The sequence below is a fragment of the Panthera uncia genome (genome assembly GCF_023721935.1).
Source record: "Panthera uncia isolate 11264 chromosome D3 unlocalized genomic scaffold, Puncia_PCG_1.0 HiC_scaffold_9, whole genome shotgun sequence".
Lineage (NCBI taxonomy): Eukaryota > Metazoa > Chordata > Mammalia > Carnivora > Felidae > Panthera > Panthera uncia.
The window spans coordinates 804155-826248 of record NW_026057587.1 but is presented as its reverse complement, the minus strand read 5'-3'; the positions used below and the strand labels follow the sequence as shown (position 1 = coordinate 826248).

Here is a 22094-nt window from a genome sequence, read left to right as displayed (position 1 = left end):
GGATGGATGGATGAGAAGGACAGATGGACAGATGGATGGAAAGATGGGTGGATGGATGGGCAGAGGGCTGGCTGGCTGGCTGGCTGGCTGGGTGGCTGGCTGGATAGATGGATAGGTGGCTGGGTGGGTGGGTGGATGGACGGACGGATGGACAGATGGATATATGGATGGATGGAAAGGGGGATGGATGGGTACATCACCACTGCCACTGTTCTTTTGCAAGCCCTCCTGCCTGGATCACTGCACTGGGGCCTGCCCTGGCTTCTATGCCTGGGGTCTGTCAGTTCTATCAGGCATCCCCCAAAGCTGAAAATTTACCTCCATGAAGTAGTGATCGGCTCATCACCCAAAAGGTGCCCACGGTGTCCAATGCTACCCAGGGTCACGCAACTGTAGTAGCAAAGTTCTAAATCATAAGCTTGGGGTTGCCTTGCAGGGTAACAGTCCCCCTCAGAAGGGGCTGTGAGACTGGGCAGTCCCCGCTGACTGCCCACCCAGCAGTCTTCCCTCCTCTCCTCCCTGTCACAGCTGAGTCCCAGGTCCCATCTCTGCACCATGGCCATATCTGACTCATGAAATCAAACTCTTGCTTTCCTCCAGGAGGAGAACCCACCACCTGCCCTGAGACCGAACCTCTGTTTGGCCTTCCCGCAAAGTTTGACAGATAGGACTGCATGTGGCCAGAGCGCATAATGGCCATGATGAAAATACGGATGACTAAATATTACAGAGTGCTTACAACGTGCCAGGCCAACGTGCTAACACCGTCCCTGCAGGATTTCACTGAATCCTCACAAAACTCTATAAGGCAGGAAATACCATTTCACAGACGAGGAAACAGTTTCACAGACGTGACGTACCCACGATAACAAAGCTAACAGTTCAAATTTCAGTCTAGAAAGGTTCACCCAATAGCCTGTACTCTTGAGCAAAATGTTTCACTGCCAACTCCCTGAAAGGTGGAAATGATTGACGTTTTCCCAGGATGTACATCACCCCGGTAAAGCAACAGGGTAAAAAAGCTGGAAAGGTAGAGAGAGTCACTAACTCTACACAAGAGTTGAAGGTGCTTGAGTCCTCCTGGGTTGCTTTCCAACTGCATACGTGACCTTTCCATTTGCCTGGATGTCGTAAGCATGTTCGTATCTGTCGGATCTCAGTCCGCGTAACACCGCTGTGCGATACACGGGACTGGGATTCTAACTTGGAAATTCACAGGTGAGAAATGAAAGCAAAGACAAGTTAACTGACCCCAGGAGGCCACAGGGAGAAGGAGAGGCCAGCTGGGCTCTGCCCTCAGGTCTCTTCCGGCCCCAGGGGTTGGAGGAAGCCAACAGCCCCAGCCCCTGGGGGGGCCATATCCTCCAGAAGGAAAGGCTTTGTGTGTAAACGAAGATCGAAGATCGCCAGGCCTGTGGTGGCTCTCCTGTGGGATCCTCTGAAAGAGCAGAGTGCAGAGTGCTTTCCTGATGGCAGAAAAGCAGTGTCCCCAGGGGCGGGGAGCTGTCAGAGGTGGTGGGTTGGCTGGGGTTGACACTGAGGTCCAGAAAGCTGCTCGGAAAGCAGCCTGGGGAGGCAACAGAAGAACAAATCATGAGAAGAAGGATGGAGAGCTCGGGGTACACAGCCTGAGGAGGACCAGAAAGGGGAGACTGGTGTCCCACACCAGGGAGAGTGGGAGGAAAATTAACACCCCCCAAGGATGCCCACGTCATAACCCCCAGAACCGATGGGTATGTTACTTTGCACGGCAAGAGGGAAAGTGAAGGCTCTCGAGATGAGATTTTCCTGACTCATATCCAAGAGAACCCAATGTCATCACAAGGGTCCTTATAAGGGACAGAGGGAGGCAAGAGGCTCAGAAAGGAGACATAATGACAGAAGCAGAGGTCTGAGTGGTACGGAGCCAGGAGCCAAGGGAGGCGCGCGGCCTCGGGGAGCTGGAAAGGGCAGCGAATGGATCCGCCTCCCTCCCAGCCTCGAGAAGGACGCAGTCTTGCTGACACGTTGATTGTAGCCCAGGGAGACCCATGTCAGACTCTGGCCCGCAGACTATAAGACAGTGACCTTGTGCTGCTTTAAGCCATTAAGTCTGGAATGATTTGTTACAGCGGCAAAAGGGAATTAACACGGCAAATGAGAGCTCCAGCCGGTGGACTTGGCTTCCGATGGTAAATACAACCATTCGTCCCCTTGTTGAGCAAATGCTGTACGTGGGGCGCCATGCACCGTGCTGAGAAAACGCCTGGTGGTCGGAGCAAACACGGTCCCTCCCATCAAGCAGCTCGTGACCAGTACCTGCTTAGCAGTCTACTGCTGCCCAGCTCCAATGTGCCCCTCATCACCTGCTCTGTGAAAACGGATCTGAGTCCTTAACATCTTTCCTTCGCCGAAAGGCAAGGTGTGGAGCTTCGCCCGTAAGGGTGCCGGAGAGACGCTGCAGAGGGAAAGGGTTTGCTTTCTGATTGTGGCGCTCTCTCTGCGGGCCGCTGCCGTGCCCACGCCGTGACTTCTCCGGCACAGGTGGCTGCCTTCATGGGCAGCTTCCGCGGCACCCGGCAGCCCGCAGCTCTGCCCAGCATCCACCTTGAGCGCCTCGACAGCAAGTGCCTCTGAGGAGACGTGTCCCTGTAAAGTGCGGTCCTCGAAATTCCAGCGCGTTCCACCGGTCGGCCACCTCAGCAACTTCTCCACATTCAGTGAGCCGTGACTGTACCCCCTCCCCGGTTAAGGTCTGGATCTCAGGGTGGGGGGAACCTCTTCCTTGGGCACGCGCTCTCAGCCCTCGGGCGGGGGGTACTCCTGATGTCTTCCATCCAGACGTTCTTGAGCGTTCTCTTCACTTCTCACTAAGCAACCCCTCGTTTTCCAGTCCTTGTCAGAATTAATAACTCTTGAAATCAAACTTTCCCTGTTCAAATTCTTTCTCCTGATCGGAGCCAGGCCAAGACAGATGTGCACAAACATATAAATAAGCATGAAATGCAGACAGTGGTGCAATCTACAAGAGACAAGTCAGCAAGAATACAAGGACGGAACTAAGTTGGTCTGAGCGGCCGGGAGAGGCCTCTCCAAGGTGACCTTTAAGGTGAAAAGAGACGAGAAACCAGCCAGTGGAGCATTCTGGCCGGGCCTGGGACTCGGCATGGCTGGGTTCTGAGCGCACAGGCTTCTGGTGAACAGGACACATTTGGACGTCAGAGTCACATCGTGCGATAAAACCAGAGCCGGCGCCCGTTCCCCGGACGGGCTCTGGTTCCTTAGGTGACCCAGCCCCGGTGCCCTGCCTCCAGCCTGGGGTGGGGGGGCCCTCGCTCCTGCCAGGCTTCCCGACTCTCTTCTGTTCTGTGTCTGGCTTCTTATCTGTCCTAATTCCCGCGTACCCGAGGGCTTGCACTGAAATGACTCTGTCTGAACTAGGAAAGTGGTTTCTGCTTCTGGGTACAACCCCATACAATAACAAGGCCATTTTGTTCGTGCCTGTGGACAAGTCTCATCGCACCTTTACATCATGCAGCAGAAGTTGTCCAGAGTTAGTTGCCACTGAGAAGGAAGAAAAGAGGTGGAGAGGAGGAGGGGGTTTGGGGGAGGAAGGGAGGGGGAGGGGAAGAGAAAGGAAGGGGAGGGGGGAGGGGAAGGAAGAAAGGTGGGGGGAGGAGGAGAAGGGAGGAGGGACCGGAGGAGTGTGGGGAGGAGAGGTGGGAGAGGGAAGGGGAGGAGAAAGGGGAGGGGCGGGGGAGGAGAAGAGGGGAAAGGAGGGGGAGGAGCAGGGGAAAAGGAGAAAGAAGGGGTGGGGAAAGGAGGAGGATGGGGGAGGAGGGAGGAGGAGGGGGAGGTAGGGGGAGGGGGGGAGGGGAGAGAAGAGGGAGGGGAGGGGCCTGGCAGGAAAGGAGAAAGGGAAGGAGCACATAGAAGGTACTTCCCTGCTAAGCAAGTAGGCAGAACCACCCCCATGCCCCCACCCCCACCCCGAAGGCCACCCCTTGGCAGTTGGGGGTTTGGAGAGCAGCTCAAACAACCGATTTCAAAAAGATGAACTACCAACCTCGGTCCCACCCCACCGCAAACTTTCCTAAATAGTTCTGGTCCCCTGGGGTCATTTTGAAGCCGCTCCTCACAGTGATTTAAGAGATTGTGATACAAAACACCACTCAAGGATCCAACGCTTTCCTGACAAAAGGAATTAAAGCCCAAAAGCAAGAAACCTTCCCTAAGTAAAGATTGACCAGATGGGGAGCAACGTGCAGCATCTCATAGTCAGAGACATGCTTCCACCCCCCCCCCGGCCCCCCCCCCCCCCCCACCACCCCCCACCCCCGGTGCTGAGCCCAGGCACCTGTCAGGAAGACAAAGGGTCAAGGAGGCTGGCCCCTGCAGAGACGGTCAAAGCCCACCTGCTTTTCCTGATCTGCCAGGTTCTTCCTTCCTGTGTGGGTTTCACCATCTCCTTCTCTTCCCCTCCCCCTGACTCTGTCCTGTCCCGTGAGGGACACCCCACTCAGCCAAGAGCCATCAGTGAGGTCTTCAGGCATCATGAGAGAGGCTGTCACCACAGCCAAAGAGCATCTGAGCGTCTGTAGCAAAGGTCCATCAGGAAAGGTTATCCCAAGAGACGAGACTAATATCTCCCGAAGCCCAGAATGACAGAATAATTGTCCCCGCCACCAGGTACTCTGCTCAGAAGGGTAGTTCCGGCAAGATGCTAAACTCAAGTTCTGGCCAAGGATGCGTCGTTGCAAGTGTGCCAACACAGCCCTACAGCAGTCGTAAACGACGCATCACCATCCATCACTTGGCTGTGTTCTGACACAACTTTTTCCACAGACACAGGCAGCAGACTGGATGTGGTCTGTGGGCTGCACTCGGCCAACCAGGAGTCTATCTCCCTGCCTGGTTCCAGCCTCCTTTCCGGCTCCTCTCCGAACCGGCACCTGCCCATCAGAGGAGAGCATGACGCCCTCCCTTGAAATTCCGTCCTCAGAAGCAATGGGAGGCTGCGGGATCCCCAGTGAATCAACTGCTACACATTAAGCATAGATCAAAATTGTAAGGACTCGGCGTAAAGATGTAACCCAACCTCAGCCAGATCTACGTTGATCTGGAGAATCAGAACGGCCTCCTTCTGCCTTAAAATCTACATCCATCAATCTCTGCCCCTTTGCAGGGCCATTTCCCGCTGGTTGTGGCTCTGCCCCAAAACCACCATGCAGATCGTTGCTCATGGGGGTAAACTCCATCAGGCTAACTTTCAAGAATTAGATGAGCCCAGTAGCCTGGATTAAAGCATGGGGTTCTTTCACCAGCATTCGTTCCCAGCATATATGAACTGTCTCAGGCATCGTTCTAGGTGCTGGGGTCACAGACATGGACACGACTGACCAGAACCCTACCTCCACGGATCTCACCTTGCAGGGAGGACACTGGTAGTGAGCCCTGCACCTCCAACGCCGATGATATCTATGAAGGAGGTGAAACAGCGTGGTGACGTGGGCAGACAGTGATACAAAGGGGGACAGAGAGCCAGTTCTGGCCAACGTGGCTGGGGAAGGGTGCATCTCTGAACAGTCAAGTTGAAGAGAAGAAGCCAGGCTTGGGGAGACTTTGGGAAAGTGTTTCGGGCACAGACGAGAGTAAGAACACAGATACAGAATTGCAGAATTAATTGGAGGATGTAGGGTTTCGTTTACAAGGATCTTAACCCTGGTATCCAACTTGAGTATGAATGACAGAAGCACCCACAGATTGCCCTAGAATATCTGGGTGTTGACCCCCACATTTTGGTCCCAGACAGGAAGGTCAAAGCAATGCAGAATCTTTCATGTTCCACTGAACATTTCCGGTGTGGAAAAGGGTATTAGGAATGCAGCGTTCCCCACGGATTGATCATCCATGTGGCCCACTGGCACGGTCCTTTTTACATTCTGGAACCTCATGCATGACCCTGTGCTCTGGTGTGGTCCCCGAGTCTGGTCGCGAAGGGAGCTTCAACCAAAGTCAGAGGAAAAATCTGGTCACTCCAGGCCAGGCACAGAAACACGACAGGTTCTGTGGACTTCAGGACCTTGTGCAGGCCCAGTTGGTCAGATCCTAACAAGGCTCCTTCAGCCCAGCTGCACTTTTCAGTTGTCCAGCCCCCACGCTCCCTGGGAACTTCCTGGCGAAGTCGAGTGACCCGGGCCACTCGCTCACATGCAAAGCACTGTCCCCACGCAGACCCCTGATACAGCACCTGGTCCTGATGTGGGCACAGACTGAGACGATAAAGGACAAGGGCTCCCCGGGAAACGTTCCCCAATATCCACAAGGAACAGAGATTTACAGTAGACCCCAAATAGTTTCCCGGAAGGCATTATGGGAAGTAGGTAAATAAAATGTAATCTAAGTGCATTTCCTTTGCTTCAACAACTTCATCAAGAGCATAAAAAATAACAGATTATAAAACGCTTCATGTTTCTTTGAGTACTAAATCACTCAAAGAAAACTTCCTGGCGACCCCCTTCCGAAGCTCAAATTTCTCACCATCGCAAGAGGGACAATGCCCACGAAGGATGTCTGGCTGACAAAGATCTCGGAGACGGCCAGCTCGCTCATGGAGTCCTCCACTGGGTATTCCACCTGCCAGGTGATGGGCTGGGCCCCGGCCAGGCCGCTGCTGTTGTCGACCCCGAAGTCCACTTGCAAGATCTCATAGAAGGAGCCATTTGTCCTGGAAAACAAACACATGCGAAAGTGCCATTTAAAACCTGACACTCAGCAGAACATCAAGAATGTAATAAATTGCCACCCTCCTCCTTGCCAATCGAAAGGGTGACTGCCAACTTCAACAGAGCACACGGCGGTGCTGACAGAGCCTCCAAGCACCGCACACGGCAAGGGGCCCTGAGCCTCCTGTCTGGTGTCGCCCCCACCCAACGCATGCCCATGCCACCATCCAGCACCGCACACGGCAAGGCGCCCTGAGCCTCCCGTCTGGTGTCACCATTGTTCCAGTCCTGAGGCAAGTCCGGGATTCTGGCTACTTCTACTTTTACTTAGCTGTGTCTATGGACCAGTGGTTCAAACTCTGAGCTTTAGGATTCGGGAAGAATGGGCTGGTGGGAGAATCAGGAGACCAAGCGTGGGAAGGACTCCCTAACTTCCTGGTTCGCTACATAACTATGAGCAACATATAAGATAGTACAGTAGACTGTTCATTTCGTGAGCCCGAAATGGGATGAGATGTAAAGAATCCACCCGCCTTAATTCATGGAGCGACAGCACTGCATGTGTATTTGGCAGCGGGGACGAAGGTGGATGGGGCATTTATAGGTGAAAAAGACCAATGCCATTCTCAATGATATTTCTGTACACAGGGAGCGTCTTATCATTGACAGGGACATTGTAAATTATAGGCTGACTATTGTACCAACATAAGTCACCGAACAGAGTTAAAACAGAAGCCAGCCAGCACAGGACTTGTGAGCGATTCCTGCTGTAGCCTCTTCCCACCCTGGTGCTAGCTTTATCCCCAGCCAAGGAATATGACGGCAGAGTAACGGATTCACAGTCGCCCAAGACCTGAGTCACACGAACCAACTTATTCCTTTCCTGCCAGTGGGCCTGCCAGGACCCAAGTGGGCCTGGAAGCCTCTGCCCTGCCTTTTAGGGTCTGGACAGGGTCTTCAGTTTGAACCCCCAACGCGCAACCTGTGAGGAAAGAGTTTGGAAATGAACCTGGGCAGGCTGCTTGGCCCCCAGAAGTCTGCTACCATGGACAGCTCCCCTTCCCGGGCCAACTCCAGAAGGGGGTCAAAACCACAGGGGGCTGGCGAGAGGGAGGCATCCAGGCACCCAAGACCTCATTCAGACACAGCAATAGTATTGACAGAACTGACCTGCCCCGTACAGAATTCCACACAAATCAGAACCACACCAGACTCCACACAGAATTGGTCACATCTAACCTTTTCCCACGCAGCCAAGGGCTTAAGAAACTCTGATGTTGCTCTGTCTCATCCAGTGGCCACTAGCCAGAAGCACCTACTTAAACCGAAATATAACTTTATTAAAGTAACACAGCCGGGTGTTCCCAGCTGAGCTGAGGCTGGGTGTGGGACTTGCAAGCTGTGAGTCCTCAAGTATCTATTTGTCGTGTTGTTCTGCACGGGGAGGACAGTGTTTGCTGCATAGAGATCCCAGGCCTTGTGAGAAGGTGGACAGTGGGCACACATGGGGACCACCCCCCCCAGGGGACCCTGATTTACTGGGCATCTTTAGTGAGAAGGCACAGAAGGGGGAGATTAAGGGCTGACCCTGAGCTGCCGAAGGGATTTCAGGGTCTCAGGAACTTAGGGACCCACTCCACGACCCTCGTTCCCCACCCACCACACTCCGGCCTGAAAAATCTCCTCTCTGGTCACAGGATTTCCTCACTTCTCCATCTGCTGGGTGTCCTCCTGTAAGAGACGCTCGGTCCTTTCAGACCAGATGTTCGATCCCTCTAGACCGTGTGCCGTGCTTGTCACCACGACTGGAGGGCAGCTTCCAATACCTCCTGGTTTCTCAGCATTCAGTGGATCCCAGCAAAGTGAACGCCAAGAAAGTGATAACTTTCTGCTATTGGCAGCTTAATCCTGCTAAATCTGCACTCCGGTCTCGGGGTACAGAAGCAGCCGGTCTCTGGGCAAAGAGGGCAGCCCCATTCTCCATGGGTCCTTCCTTCTCCTCTCTGACTGTCCAGCCCATGAGCTGGACCAGCTATGGGACTCTGCCCAAGTCCAGCTAGAAACGAATCAACGACCAACTCAGAGTCACTTTTATGCACAAGTTTTTATTTTAGGTCATTTCCCTCCAACTGGAAAGGCGGTCTTTTACTTTCAAGCAGCTGGCGTCCTTGCTAATAAGGCCATTTCCATGGAAATGGGTTTATAATTATTAACTACCTGCTCCTGATCTACTCTTGATAAGCCTTTCAAACTTGGAACAGTGTTTCACGATCCTCTCGACTTAATAATTACCAACTGCCTTTGAGGAACCTGGATCAGTACTTCAGCCATGAGACATTCATTAGACATTTTTCCCCGGGGTGGAGAAGTGAGCACGTGCGTGTGTGTGTGCGTACGTGTGTGCACACGTGTGCATGTGTGTGTTGGCAGAGGTCAGGCAGGAAATGGGGCTTGGCAGCTTCTCCCCTCGAGTGAGAGCACACAGCATCCTCCCGAAAGGACTTGGTTCCCAAAGTCCTGTAGAAACTGCTTCAATAAAAGCTGAGCCTCTTTCCTGGGACCCTGGGACCCCAGAAGTGGGGCTGGGACAGCTTTTAAATGCACAGTGTGGCTACAGCTCAGACATGTCAGCAAGAAGGAGAGGGAGGGATGGGGCAGGAGAGGGGAATGGGGGCCCAACCCAGCAGGCTCCCCTGGAGCCACACCCAGCCATTTCTCAGCATATAACCCAAGATGACAAATAATTACAGCTGGGTTTTTTTGTTTTGTTTTGTTTTGTTGTTTGTTTGGTTGGTGGTGGAAGGGGACAGGGATGGGAAAGGAGGAATGAAGTGGGGAGGGGGGTTCAAAAGCTTGAACTCCTCTTGGGGCGCTGGGTGGCTCAGTCAGTTAAGCATCTGACTTCAGCTCAGGTCACGATCTCGCGGTCCGTGGGTTCAAGCCCTGCATCGGGCTCTGTGCTGACAGCTCAGAGCCTGGAACCTGCTTCGGATTCTGTGTCTCCCTCTCTCTCTTCTCCTCCCCTGCTCACACCCTGTCTCTCTCTCTCTCTCTCTCAAAAATAAACACACACAAAAAATTTTTTAACCAAAAGCTTGAACTCTCCAGTAAACTGTGCCATTTACATAGATTTTTTTTACCCCTCCCCACAATCCCCACAAACTTCTAGATGGTTCTGAGCTACCAGGCTGAGATGCTGAAGCCTTCCCCACATGAGTTTTTCTAGAAATGGAGCAAGAGAGGCTGACCTCTGTCAGGGTCTCTGTCTTAAGAGCCTTTCTCTGGTCATTACTTTTTAAATGACCACAAAGCAAGGAACATACTGACCCATGACTGCAATGAACAAATGCCCCAGAGTAGATCTGCCGGTTACTCACAGTAAGTACGAGGAGACTGAAATTTGCCATCCCATCTAGACTGTTCACCCCATGAGGACAAGGATGTGCCCGTAGCAGCTGGCACAGTACCTAGAAAATTGTAGGGATTCAATACGTATTTGTTTAATTCATCGAACATACTTAAAAGGCCCAGCAGGACATCCCGTAAAATTCCGGGGGGTGTCATTTGCCTTCTGGGACACAAGGAGCTACCAGTCAGCTGAATTCTGAGCTATATTCTTATGCCTGCCTGGTAAGTATATTTATATACTCCTTGCTTTGAGAAGGTATGTCTGTCTCCACCATTACAATGTAATTCTCTTCTTTTTTTTTTTTTTAAGACTTTGTTGTCGTTTTTTTCCCCCAACAGTTTTAAGTTCACAGCAAAATTGAGGGGAGGGTATAGAGATTTCCCATATTCCCCCTGCCCCCCAACAAGCTTCCCCTGTTATCAACATCCCCACCAGATGGTACATTTGTCATCATCAATGAACCTACACTGACACATCACAATCACCCGGAGTCCATGATTGACGTTATGGTTCACTCTATAGGTCCGGACAAACTTATGACACAGATCTGCCATATGGTGACGCACAGAGTATTCTCACCACCCCAAAAATCCTCCGGGCTCTGCCTATTTACCGCTCCTCCACTCAATGCCTGGCAACCACTGATCTTTTACCGTCTCCATGATTTTGCCTTTTCCGGAATGTCCTATCGTTGGAATCCTACGGCACGCAGCCTCTTCAGATTGGCTTCTTTCACTTAGTGATATGCACTCAGGGTTCTTACACATATTTCATGGCTCGATAGCTCATTCCTTTTTAGTGCTGATAACATTCCACTGTCCGGATGGACCGTGATTTGTTTATCCATCCACTGAAGGACATCTTGGTTTGTGGACCTAGGTTTTCAACTTCTTTGGGTAAAATACCAAGGAGCATCATTGCTGGATGGTAGGAACCTAATTCTTCAAAGGCCAAAACCTATTATAACACCACAGTCCCTACGGTCCCTGGCACATTCGTTTTACCCAATGACATTTATTAAGCAGATACGATGTGTCAGGCACGGAGAATTCATTCATTCATATATAAATCGATAAGACCCCTGTCTTACTAATCAGGTAAATAAATAAGGTAAGTCCTGGTCATGAAAAATGCTCTCCTAAAAATAAAATAGACTTGAAATTAAAAAAAAAAAAAAGCTAAAGTTTTTTCAATTAAAAAATTTTAAGTACAATTTTAAAATAGTCCATTTTTACTTTAAAAAAATTTTAAACATTTACTTATTTTTGAGAGAGAGTGAGTGTGTACACGAGTGGGGGAGGGGCAGAGAGAGAGGGAGACACCAAACCCGAAGCAGGCTCCAGGCTCTGAGCTGTCAGCACGGAGCCCGACGTGGGGCTCGAACTCACGGACTGCAAGATCATGACCTGAGCCGAAGTAGGACACTTAACCGACTGAGCCACCCAAGCACTCCCATTTTTACTTTAGACTAGACTACAGATCACAACTGGAGACAATGAAAGTTGTTCAGGACCAGCCCCTATAAGAAACTGACATTTGAGCTGAGACCCGAAAGAATGAAGAGAACCAAACAGATCCTCAGCAAATGTTTGTCAAATAAATGACTAAATCTATTTTGAGCTTGAAAAAAAAAAGTCATGGGAAAGTTTATCCCAAACCATCAGCATGAACACAAGGTGCTAAATGAAAAAGAACATCCAGTCTTTGTTCAAACACCACCTGCTCAGTAAATCCTCTTCTGACCACACTATCCACCCCTCATCCCCCAACCCTACAGTTGCGACCCATTAGCCAGACCCATGTTTTCTATAGCTTTTACCTTTTAACCTACCAAGTGACTGACTGACTGGTTGATTGATGGATTGATGGATGGATGGTTTGGGGGCACATCTGAGTGACTCAGTTGGTTAAGCACCTGACTCTTGATCTCAGCTCAGGTCATGATCTCACAGTTTGTGAGTTTGAGCCCCACATCGGGCTCTGTGCTGGCAGCATGGAGCCTGCTTATAATTCTCTCTCTCCTGCCTCTCTCTCTCTCTGCCCCTCCCCTGCTCACTCTGGCTCTCTCTCCCTCTCTCTCCCTCTCTCTCTCTCTCTCTCACACACACACACACACACACACACACACATGAATGTAGGTTCTTTGCCTGCTCTGTGTCCCCAGCACTTAGAACCCTGCCTAGGACATAGTTGGTGCTCATTAAACATCTGCTGAATGAATTAATCAATGAATACCAAACAACAGCGGGAGCGATATCTCAGAGGAATATGTGCTTAGGGAACCCAGAGACCAGATGCGGGAAGGAGACAGAAACTGGCAAGTCAGGGAAGGCTTCCTGGAGGAGGCTAGACTAGGGCTGATCTTTGAACAATAGGTTAGTAAGACAGGTAACTACTACAGCCCCATTGCTTGGGATCTCTCATCACACCCTTTCCCCTCCCCTCCAGACACCCTTCCCACTCCCCACCTGCCCCCAACACCAGCCCTCCGGGAGAGGAGAGAAACAATCTCTGGTCATCAATGCCATCGATGGAGCAGAGGCTCTGTCTGCCCTGCAGCTCTTCTCATCACGAGCTAAGGGCCAGCTCTCAGAATCCGGCGCGAATAAATCATCTCCCGCTGCAATCCCATAAAATCCAGCCACTACCTCCTCATTGCTGTTTTGTCAAAGGCAGCACGGCCTGTACTCGCTGTGGAAAGGATGTTTCAGGCTGACAAATCAGCCAGTGGTTGGCAGTCAGAGGTCTAAAACTATGTAACGGCCATGAGTCTCGAGTAGGGACTTCTCATCTTTTGGTCTCAAAACAGTCTCTCCTCGTTGGTTTGATTTTCTGTCTTCCCATCATCAAATTCCTACATAGAACTTTGAAAAAACAAATTCTGAGACGATGTCGAATGGGAATAGTCCAAGCATAGAGGCTCCTTTACTGCATTCCTGGTTGACTACGAAGGCTACAGAGGTTACGACGGGGTCCACTGAGCTGCAGGTGGCCAGAGCCACATTTCACTAACTGACCCACTACCTTGTTTTTACAAAATTTGAACTAATTACGAGTATTTTTTAAATTTTTTTTAAGTTTTTATTTACTTTTGACAGAGAGAGAGAGAGCGAGTGCAAGCTGGGGAGGGGCAGAGAGAGAGGGAGACACAGGATCTGAAGCAGGATCCAGGCTCCGAGCTGTCAGCACAGAGCCCAACACGGGGCTCAAACCCATGAGCCGTGAGATCATGACCTGAGCCAAAGTCGGACGCTCAACCAACTGAGCAACTCAGGCACCCCTAGTTACGAATATTTTTTAAGTTTATTTATTTTGAGAGACAGAGAGAGAGAGAGAGAGAGAGCACAAGAAGGGGAGGGGCAGAAAGAGAGGGAGACAGAGAATCCCAAACAAGCTCCATGCAGGGCTTGAACTCACGAACCATGAGATCATGACCTGAGCCGAAATCAACAGTCGGACGCTTGACCAACTGAGGCACCCAGGTGTCCCAGCTGCCGATGTTTTTAAAAGAAGAACATCCACACCCACCCCCCGTAGAAATGGGGTTTCTGGCTTCTTTGGGGAAACGGGGTGCCTACATTCCCATGTGGGCACAGTCAGCAGGGGCAACGGGATGCCACCCCTACCCATGGGGCTGCAAGTCCACGATAAGCTCCTTTCTTCATGTATCGTGTCCCTCAGGTCCCTGTAGACATTTGTGATCTCTGAGAAAACACATTTCATTTTTGAGCTTCTAGTAAACACCTCGCGAGCTGTGTTTCCAGCTCACAAATGACTCCTTGTTCTCCTGGGAACGTGTCTCCCTCTGCCCTCCTGCCCGGGTGTTCACGTGAGGTCCAGTCTCTAGCCACAGCCCTGGCCTCGGTGCTAAACTCTGACCTCGACTGGGTGAAGAACACTTCCTGGCAGGTGTGAGATCCTCCTCGAAGGTTCCCAACCTGACACAGGAAGAGTTCACAGTGTCCCCAAAACAGTCGTACACAGATGTTCGTTGTGGCGTTTTCCGTAACAGTCGAAAAGTGAAAACAGCCCAACTGGCCAGTGGGAATTGACGGCCGATGGGTACAGAGCTTCTCTGGGGGGTGATGAAAATGTTTTGAAATTAGTGGCAACGATTCCATTTTATGAATCTACTAAAAAAAAAATCTAGGAATCTACTAAAAAAAAGAAAAAACACCACCGATGATATACTTCTAAAAGGAGGCATTTTATGGTGTGTTAATTATATCTTAATTTTCTTAAGTAAAAAAAAAAACCAAAAGAATGAGAGGGGAAAATCAAGTCACAAAAGGATATGTATGGCATGATATTTTTTATAAAAATGGTAAACTCATGTGCAACCACTCTTTATACAGTTTATATTAAAAACCATAAACACAGGCATGGTAATGATAATGTCTCCCTCGGAGGAGGGAAAGAGAGGAGGACACCAGCAAGGGGTATGTAAAGGCTTCGATTAGATGTGGAATATTGATTTCTTTTAAAATTTGAAGAAAATAGGGGCGCCTAGGTGGCTCAGTGAGGTAAGCGTCTGACTTCGGCTCACGTCATGATCTCGCGGTTCATGAGTTCGAGCCCCAAGTCGGGTTCTGTGCTGACATCTCGGAGCCTGGAGCCTGCTTCGGATTCTGTGTCTCCCTCTCTCTCTGCCCCTCCCCTGCTGGTGCTCTGTCTCACTCTCTCTGTCAAAAACAAATAAACATTAAAAAGTTAAAATATGAAGAAAATAAAGCCAGATAGTAAGTAAGAGTGAATGAAGCCGGTGGTGGATAAATGAATGTGTGTTACCTTATTTTCCATATGTTTTTGTATGTTTTGTAATTTTATTTAAAAATGAACATTTATTTAAAAATAGAGGGGCGCCTGGGTGGCTCAGTTGGTTAAGCATCCGACTTCGGCTCAGGTCATGATCTCGCGGTTGGTGGGTTCGAGCCCTGCATCAGGCTCTGTGCTGACAGCTCGGAGCCTGGAGCCTGCTTCCGATTCTGTGTCTCCCTCTCTCTCTGCCCCTCCCCTGCTCATTGTGTCTCTCTCTCTCTCTCTGTCAAAAATAAATAAGTGTTACAAAAAATAGCAAGCTACCACCCTCAACTGTCTATCTCCCTCTCCCTCTCTCTGTCGCATCTAGTTTCTTCTCCTTGGGCTTAACTCTCAAATCCGTAGTTCCCAGACTCTGCATCTGACTCCTAAAACGGCTCCTAAGAACCAACCCACTGCCCCACTTTCCAACCGCAGGAAAAGGAAAGGAGAGTGGTCTTCTTTTTCTGCCTTTAAATATTTTAAAGCACCTCGCAGACCGGTACGGGCGACCTTATTTTTGCTTCCCAGCAGCTTCCCAGAGCTGAAAACGATACATCTCGGAAACGAGCGAACGCTTAGGCACCTGCGCGAAACCCAGGGCTGTCTCTCGCGCTAACACTCGCCCGTCACTTCCAGCTGATTCGATGTTGTCAACGTCACCGTGACAAGCCCGGAGACAGCTCTAAGACAACCGCCACAATTAGCTCTTTCTTCCCTCTGCCTCTGCCTTTCTGACATCCCCGAAACCAGCTCACACCGATTTCCAAAATACAACTTTTCTGAGTCGGCCCCCCTGTGTCCTCCTATCGCCAACCTCGAGGGAAACGCTTGTTATATAAGCGACCCAAGGGGGCGCCTGGGTGGCTCGGTTGGTTAAGCGTCTGACTTCGGCTCAGGTCGTGATCTCGCGGGTTCGTGAGTTCGAGCCCCGTGTCAGGCTCTGCGCCGACGGCGCGAAGCCTGCTTGGGATTCTCTCCCTCTCCCTCCATCTAGGCCCCTCCCCAACGAGTGCACGTGCTTTCTCTCTCTCTCTCTCTCTGTTAAAATAAATAAACTTTAAAAAAGAAGTCTTGGGGCACCGGGGTGGCTCAATTAGTTAAGCATCCGGCTTCAGCTCAGGTCATGATCTCGTGGTTTTGTGTTTGAGCCCCAAGCTGGGCTCTGCACTGACAGCTGGGAGCCTGCTTAGGATTCTCTCTCTCCGCTCCTCCCCCCATTCGCACCATCTCTGGTTTAAGTAAGTTTAAATAAACTTAAAGTATTTTTAAAAAGACAACAGTGAAGCCCCCTCTGCCCTCTGCCAACCAAAGTTATTCATTTTCTTACTGCACCCCCCCCCCCCCAGAGATAGCGGTGCATGTGTGAGCACGAACACGCACGATGCTTCGCCTCGCTCGTACGCGCACGGGGCGCGCCGAATGCCCGGTCTGCCTCTAGAGCGCCGCTCTCTGAGCCCCAGTCCTCTGAGTCGGGCGGACTCTGGTGGTCCTCCCCGATGATGGCGGCACCGGCCACATGGCCCCATCCGACCACGGCGGCCAGCAAGGGCAATCCCCCAGAAGGCACGTGGGGAGCCGCGGTCCCGCCCTTGACACAGGGACGGCCTGGCTGAGGCAGGTCACGCAGCGGGGAGGGCAGCCTCCAGGACCCGGTGCCGTCCACCTCCGGAGTCCACGCAGAAGACACGACACGTACCGGTCACTAACCTGGGCCCGCACATCACTGAGAGATGACAAGGTCCCCAGCTCTGTGCCAGGCCCCGTTACGCGTACAAGGGGAGAGCGCAGAGCAGAATCTCACTCGGGGAAACTCTAGTTACTGTGCCAAGAGTCTGCTTCTAAGTGCAAAACCTTCCTCCTGACGCGTTGCTCAGGATTACTCTGCACCTGCCCTGGGAAGGGCCTCATTAAACGGGGATTCTTCTCCTGCCGACGGGAGGGCTGGCTCCTTCCAGTGAGAGCAGCTGCTAATGAGGTCCCGGGGTCGTGCCCTGTTCAGGCTGGTTAGCGGGCTATTCCAGGTGGCCGCGAAGACCATCTACAAGTCACGCGCCCTGCAGGCTTGCCTGGTCACCAGGGGCCAGCCGGCAGCCACAATCAGTGCCAATTTATCCCTGGTCCTGGTGTTTTCCCTGCTGAGACACTGGAGTGGCACCCTGCCCAAAGGACCACGCGGGGCTCTCCGTTACGGGGACTGCCACAATTAGATGACCGGGGCTGCGTTCGCGGCCGACCCAGCAAAGATCGGGCCGGACTGGGCTGCCTGCGGCACTGGGTCAGAGGAATGCCCACCTTCACCTACGGCAAGATTTCAAGGTCACAGACATGTGCCCGTCGGCACCAGGGGAAGTCACTGCCCGCAGACAGAGCGGTGGGGGTGTACGAATCATGAAGTTTCACCTACAGCCTGGCCTTCTCTCCCAACTTCCAGACTCCCTTTTCCAATTGCACACGGGACAGCTCCCGTTGGGTGTCTAACAGACGTCTCAGACCTGATCCTGAGCTTCTGACCCTCACCACACACACACCCTCACCACACACTTCTCTCCCATTGAAGGCCACTCCGTCCACCCTCCCAGACGCTCAGGTGGACCCCTCGTTCATCCTGAACCCTTCTTCCCTGGCTACCCACACCCGATCTGTCCAGAAAGCCCTCCAGTTCTGCCTGGGAGACATACATCTGCAGTGCCTTCACTTCCCGTGTCCTCGACTGCCACACGGGTCCCCACTGCCACACTTCCCTCCATGGCAGCCCGAGTCTTGTTAAAACAGAGGTCAGGTATCTTCAGTCTCCTTTTTTTTTTTTAAGTTTATTTATTCTGAGAGAGAGAAAGCATGAATCGGGGAAGGACAGACAGAGGGAGAGACAGAGAATCCCAAGCAGGGTCTGCGCACCGTCAGCACAGAGCCTGGCGTGGGGCTGGAAGCCACGAAACCATGAGATCGTGACCTGAGCCAAAATCAAGAGTTGCATGCTTGACCGACTGAGCCACCCAGGCACCCCTGGTATTTTCACTCTTCTGTTCAAAACCCTTCAAAAATTCTCATCTCATCCACATAAAAACGCAAGTCCTTACAAGGATCTCTAAGGCCCTACACACCCCGGAACCCCCCCCCCCCCCCCCCCGTGCCTGCTACGTCCGTGACACCTTTGCTGTCCCCTGTCCCTGCGGCTCCCCCAGCATCAGGCACACAGCTGCCTCGGCTCTCCCTTCCATCTGGACCCCTCTGCCCGGCGATATCGGCACCACCTACCCCCTCACCGTCAGGACCTGCCTCAAATGTTGCCTTCCAAGCAAGGTCCCCGTTAGTGACCCTGCTGAAAGACCCATGTCCTCCACCAGCGATTCCTGTCACCCTCCCCTGCTCTTTCTCCATAGCACTCAACACCACAAACACACTAGATTTTATTTACTAGCCTTGCCTATTGGCTGTTTCTGTCTACTAGACTGTAAACTCAGTGGGGCCAGGGGTTTTTCTTTCTGTTCCCTGCGATACCTCCAAGACCTAGAAAAGCACTTGGCCCACAGTAGGTCCTCCATAAATACGTCATGGATGAATGAATGAATGAATGAATGAGCTGGGAACCTCAGAGTTCATGCTTTGACACCATACCTCTACGGCAACCTTGAGCGTTCATGTATGAATACATGTGTGTGTTCGTGGTGATCCTTGAGCATGAGGTCACTCCTGTCCATCCTTGGCTGGATCTACCCACTCATTTGCCACTCTCCCTCAATGTAGATGTCTGTCTGTGGCATCTTTATTGTCCTCCATAACAGGGTGGGGAGAGCGTCAGCTTCCCTGCATGGGGACGTCCATCAGTCTATAAGTCACAAAATGGGAAAATCACACCATGCTGTTCTCTGTTCCCAAGTGTCTGTTTCTTTAGGTCGCTCTCGGCAGTGTCTCCAGAGTTCGAGGGTGTCCACGGCGAGAGTATTAACATGAGAGCAACTCCTCAGCCATCACCGGACTGGGAATCATCAATGCCATTTTTTAAAATTGTGGTTCGAACACTCACATGAGCTCTAACGTTAGCAGATCTCAAGTTGGCAATACGGCATCGTTAACTACAGGCACGATGCTATATGCTACACCCAGAGCATGTTCCTCTCACGTCCAGTGTTAATGTTTAGAAGGCAGGCACTGTTGCAAAGGGCTCCACAGGAGAACCATTTTTCCAAGGAGCATCACAAATGAAATGATTATCAGCTTTCTCTAAGAAGGTACAACACTCACCCTTGACTTGGACGTTCCCAAAGTTCATGGTGCTTCCAAATCACCCGGAATTATTTCAACACCACAAGAGCAAACAAAAAAATTAAAGACAAAGGAGACAGACAGACAGGCACCTTGGGGTATTAAAAAAGAAAAAAAGAGAAACCCAAATAGAGTCTTTAACCTCATTAACCCTGAAACTGAGGAGAGTGCAGAGGAACCCACAAATACAGTGACATCCTGAATACCGCTTGGGTCAAAAATCAGGTTAGAATTCCTGTAACCTTCAATTTACCTGGCGGCTTTTCAATAAATGTCAGGTGGGCAGAAATTCAACGGAAGTGATTTGCAGGCTCCTGTAATCCCAAAGTGTGTAAATCTCCCTAAATGAGGAGCTCTCCTTCAGGAAACAGGAATTCTCCTGTCACCAATTAATTAAAATCCGATGATTCCATCCCATCCCCTACTTGGCCCATTGTATTAATTACAACAGCTTCAAAATCTTTCTTATAGACCAATTACTCTGTAGTAATTAGGTCTTAGTCTTAAGTCAACCACAATTAAGAAGGATTATATGCATGTAACGTCTTTGCTCCTTCTGCTGGTTATATCTATTAAAGCACCCCTGAAATTCTTTACACAGAACTAGGCTGCACCTTTCCTGCTATATTTTGATTAAGAGAGACTAACTTGGGGGCACCTGGGTGGCTCAGTCGGTTAAGTGTCCGACTTTGGCTCAGGTCATGATCTCACAGTCTGTGAGTTTGAGCCCCGCGTCGGGCTCTGTGCGGACAGCTTGGAGCCTGGAGCCTACTTCAGATTCTGTGTCTCCCTCTCTCTCTCTGCCCCTCCCCTGCTTGTGCTCTCTTTCTTTCAAGAATAAATAGACGTTAAAAAGAAAACAAGAAGAAAAAAACAGAGAGACTAATTCGGTCCAGAGGAGTAAGTACAAACCAGAATCAAGCATGAAATAACAGGAAACTGGTAAAAAGCTGGATTGTTTGCCTCACGACGCAGTTCATCTACCCGGTTAGAGGATGTACAAACAAGACAGTTCAGGGCAGGAGGAGACCTCCACACCTGGGTTCCAGGGAAGGGAACATTGGGTTCCCATAGGACTGGTGTACCAGCACCTTGAACGCGCCCTGCACTCACCCTACATCAATCTCAGCTTCGGAAACGGGCCCACTTGTGCCTGTCCTCTAGGAATGAAAACGGTTCCAGGTAATGATGATATCTGATGGGAGTCAGCACCAGGTCAGACCCTTGGAGGAAAACGACCATTAACTGGCCTAAAACAATAGAACAGAAGGTGACATCTGTCCTGGTGGCTGAGTACACTCTGCACTAATGAGGGGCTCTGTGGCCGTGTGACGGCTGACCTCTGGCACCCTGAGAATGCCCCCACACTCCCACTACCACTGGGGAGGGGCGTGGGCATCCTGGGAGACGGAGCACAGCTGGGGACTCAGGCTTGACATCCAACCAAAGAGGAGAAATCCCTCCTTCAGCTCCGAACCTTCAAGGTCAGTGCCCGCAAAGCCAGTTTCCTTGAAAACTCCATTCAGTCCTCAGGGAACAATCTGTCTGTCTGCTTTCTCAGATGTAGGCTGGATGATTCAGCCTCATGAGAGACGCTAGGAGTCTGGGACCACACCTTCTGAACACACAATGAGAACACGTGGTTGGAAATGTGTGAGCTTCTGATGGGAACAGAACATCTGAAGTTGGGACTGTCCCACAACATCAAGGTCAGCATGCCTAGAAAGATGTAAAAAGAAGCCGTTGTCTATACCCCGTCTCTAATTCTGCCAGTGTTTCACAAACTTACACTCTTTGTCTGGGTCTCTAAGCTCTGGGTTATAACTCATTCACTTAAACGTTCAATTAAATGTATTTGAGTGTTTACTGGGTGCCACGCTCAGATCTCGGCACGGGGCGGGACAAGGCAGGTGAGGTTCTCACTCTCCCAGAATTTATATTCTAGAGGAAGGAAGCAATTAACAAGCTGATACGAAAACAATAAGGCAACTATTAAATGGTGGATGTGGTAGTCATTAATGACTTTCCCTAAATCCTTCCAGCTCCACATTTTCTGGGCACGGGAGAGGATTGCACTTCTGGCTCACGTGCCATTGGGCACAGCCAAGGGGCCGGCACATTTTGTGTCCCTTCCATGCAAGAGCACTTACTCACGGGCACATGTCTCTGTGGCTCACTGCCACCGCCACCAGCAGCTTCCAAGGTGAGGCACTATTTTGGTCACCGGAGAGACTGATGGTCAGATGTCCCCCCCACTGTACTTCGGTGGGAAAACAGTTGAAATGAGAAATGAACCTCTGTGGTTTTAAACCACAGAGGCTGGGGGTGGGCTATTCTCAGAGCACCAGCTGGCCCCACCAGACTGATGCAGAGCTATGCAGAGAGGAGGGCAGAATGTGACGGTGGTGGGGACAGAGTGTGAAAGAGAGATTTGAGGCTGGGATTTCAGTGGAGGACAAGGATCAGTGTTCCGGACAAGGGGAACAGCAGAGGCAAAGGCTCTGAGATGGTAATGAGCTTGCCAAGTTCAAGCACACGTGTCCTACACACGCACATATGCCCACACTCACATGCACACCTGCACCCTTGCACACGGTTGCACACGCACGCACACAAACACTGGCACAAACTCGCGGTGGGAGTGACAAGCAGGAGGAGGCGGAGGGTGAATGGGCGGCCGCCGCACAGTCTACTCGCAGGTGCTTCCACGGGTCAGCCTCCGCCCTGGAGAGACGGTCAGCGACGCAGGCTCTTCCCACTGCTGTCCCAGCAAAGGGACAGGGCTTCCCAAAGACCAGCTGCAGTGCGGGCCCCCCACCCCCGGCTACAGGGACCTACCCCATCTGGCTCCCTGTTAGCATAAATAAAAAGAAAGAAGTCCCAACCACTGAGAAGCAGAGAAGGATGGGGCGTCACAG

The 22094-nt window shown here is 51.3% G+C and overlaps 1 protein-coding gene across 1 annotated transcript in view; it reads right to left on the bottom strand.

Annotated features, from left to right (window-relative positions):
• LOC125915015 (transmembrane protein 132B) overlaps positions 1–22094 on the bottom strand; it is a 228163-nt gene that overhangs the window by 86778 nt on the left and 119291 nt on the right. Inside the window, exon 4 of the mRNA XM_049620637.1 lies at positions 6520–6706. Within this exon, the coding sequence (XP_049476594.1) occupies positions 6520–6706 (187 nt within the window). The remainder of the gene's footprint in view (positions 1–6519; positions 6707–22094) is intronic.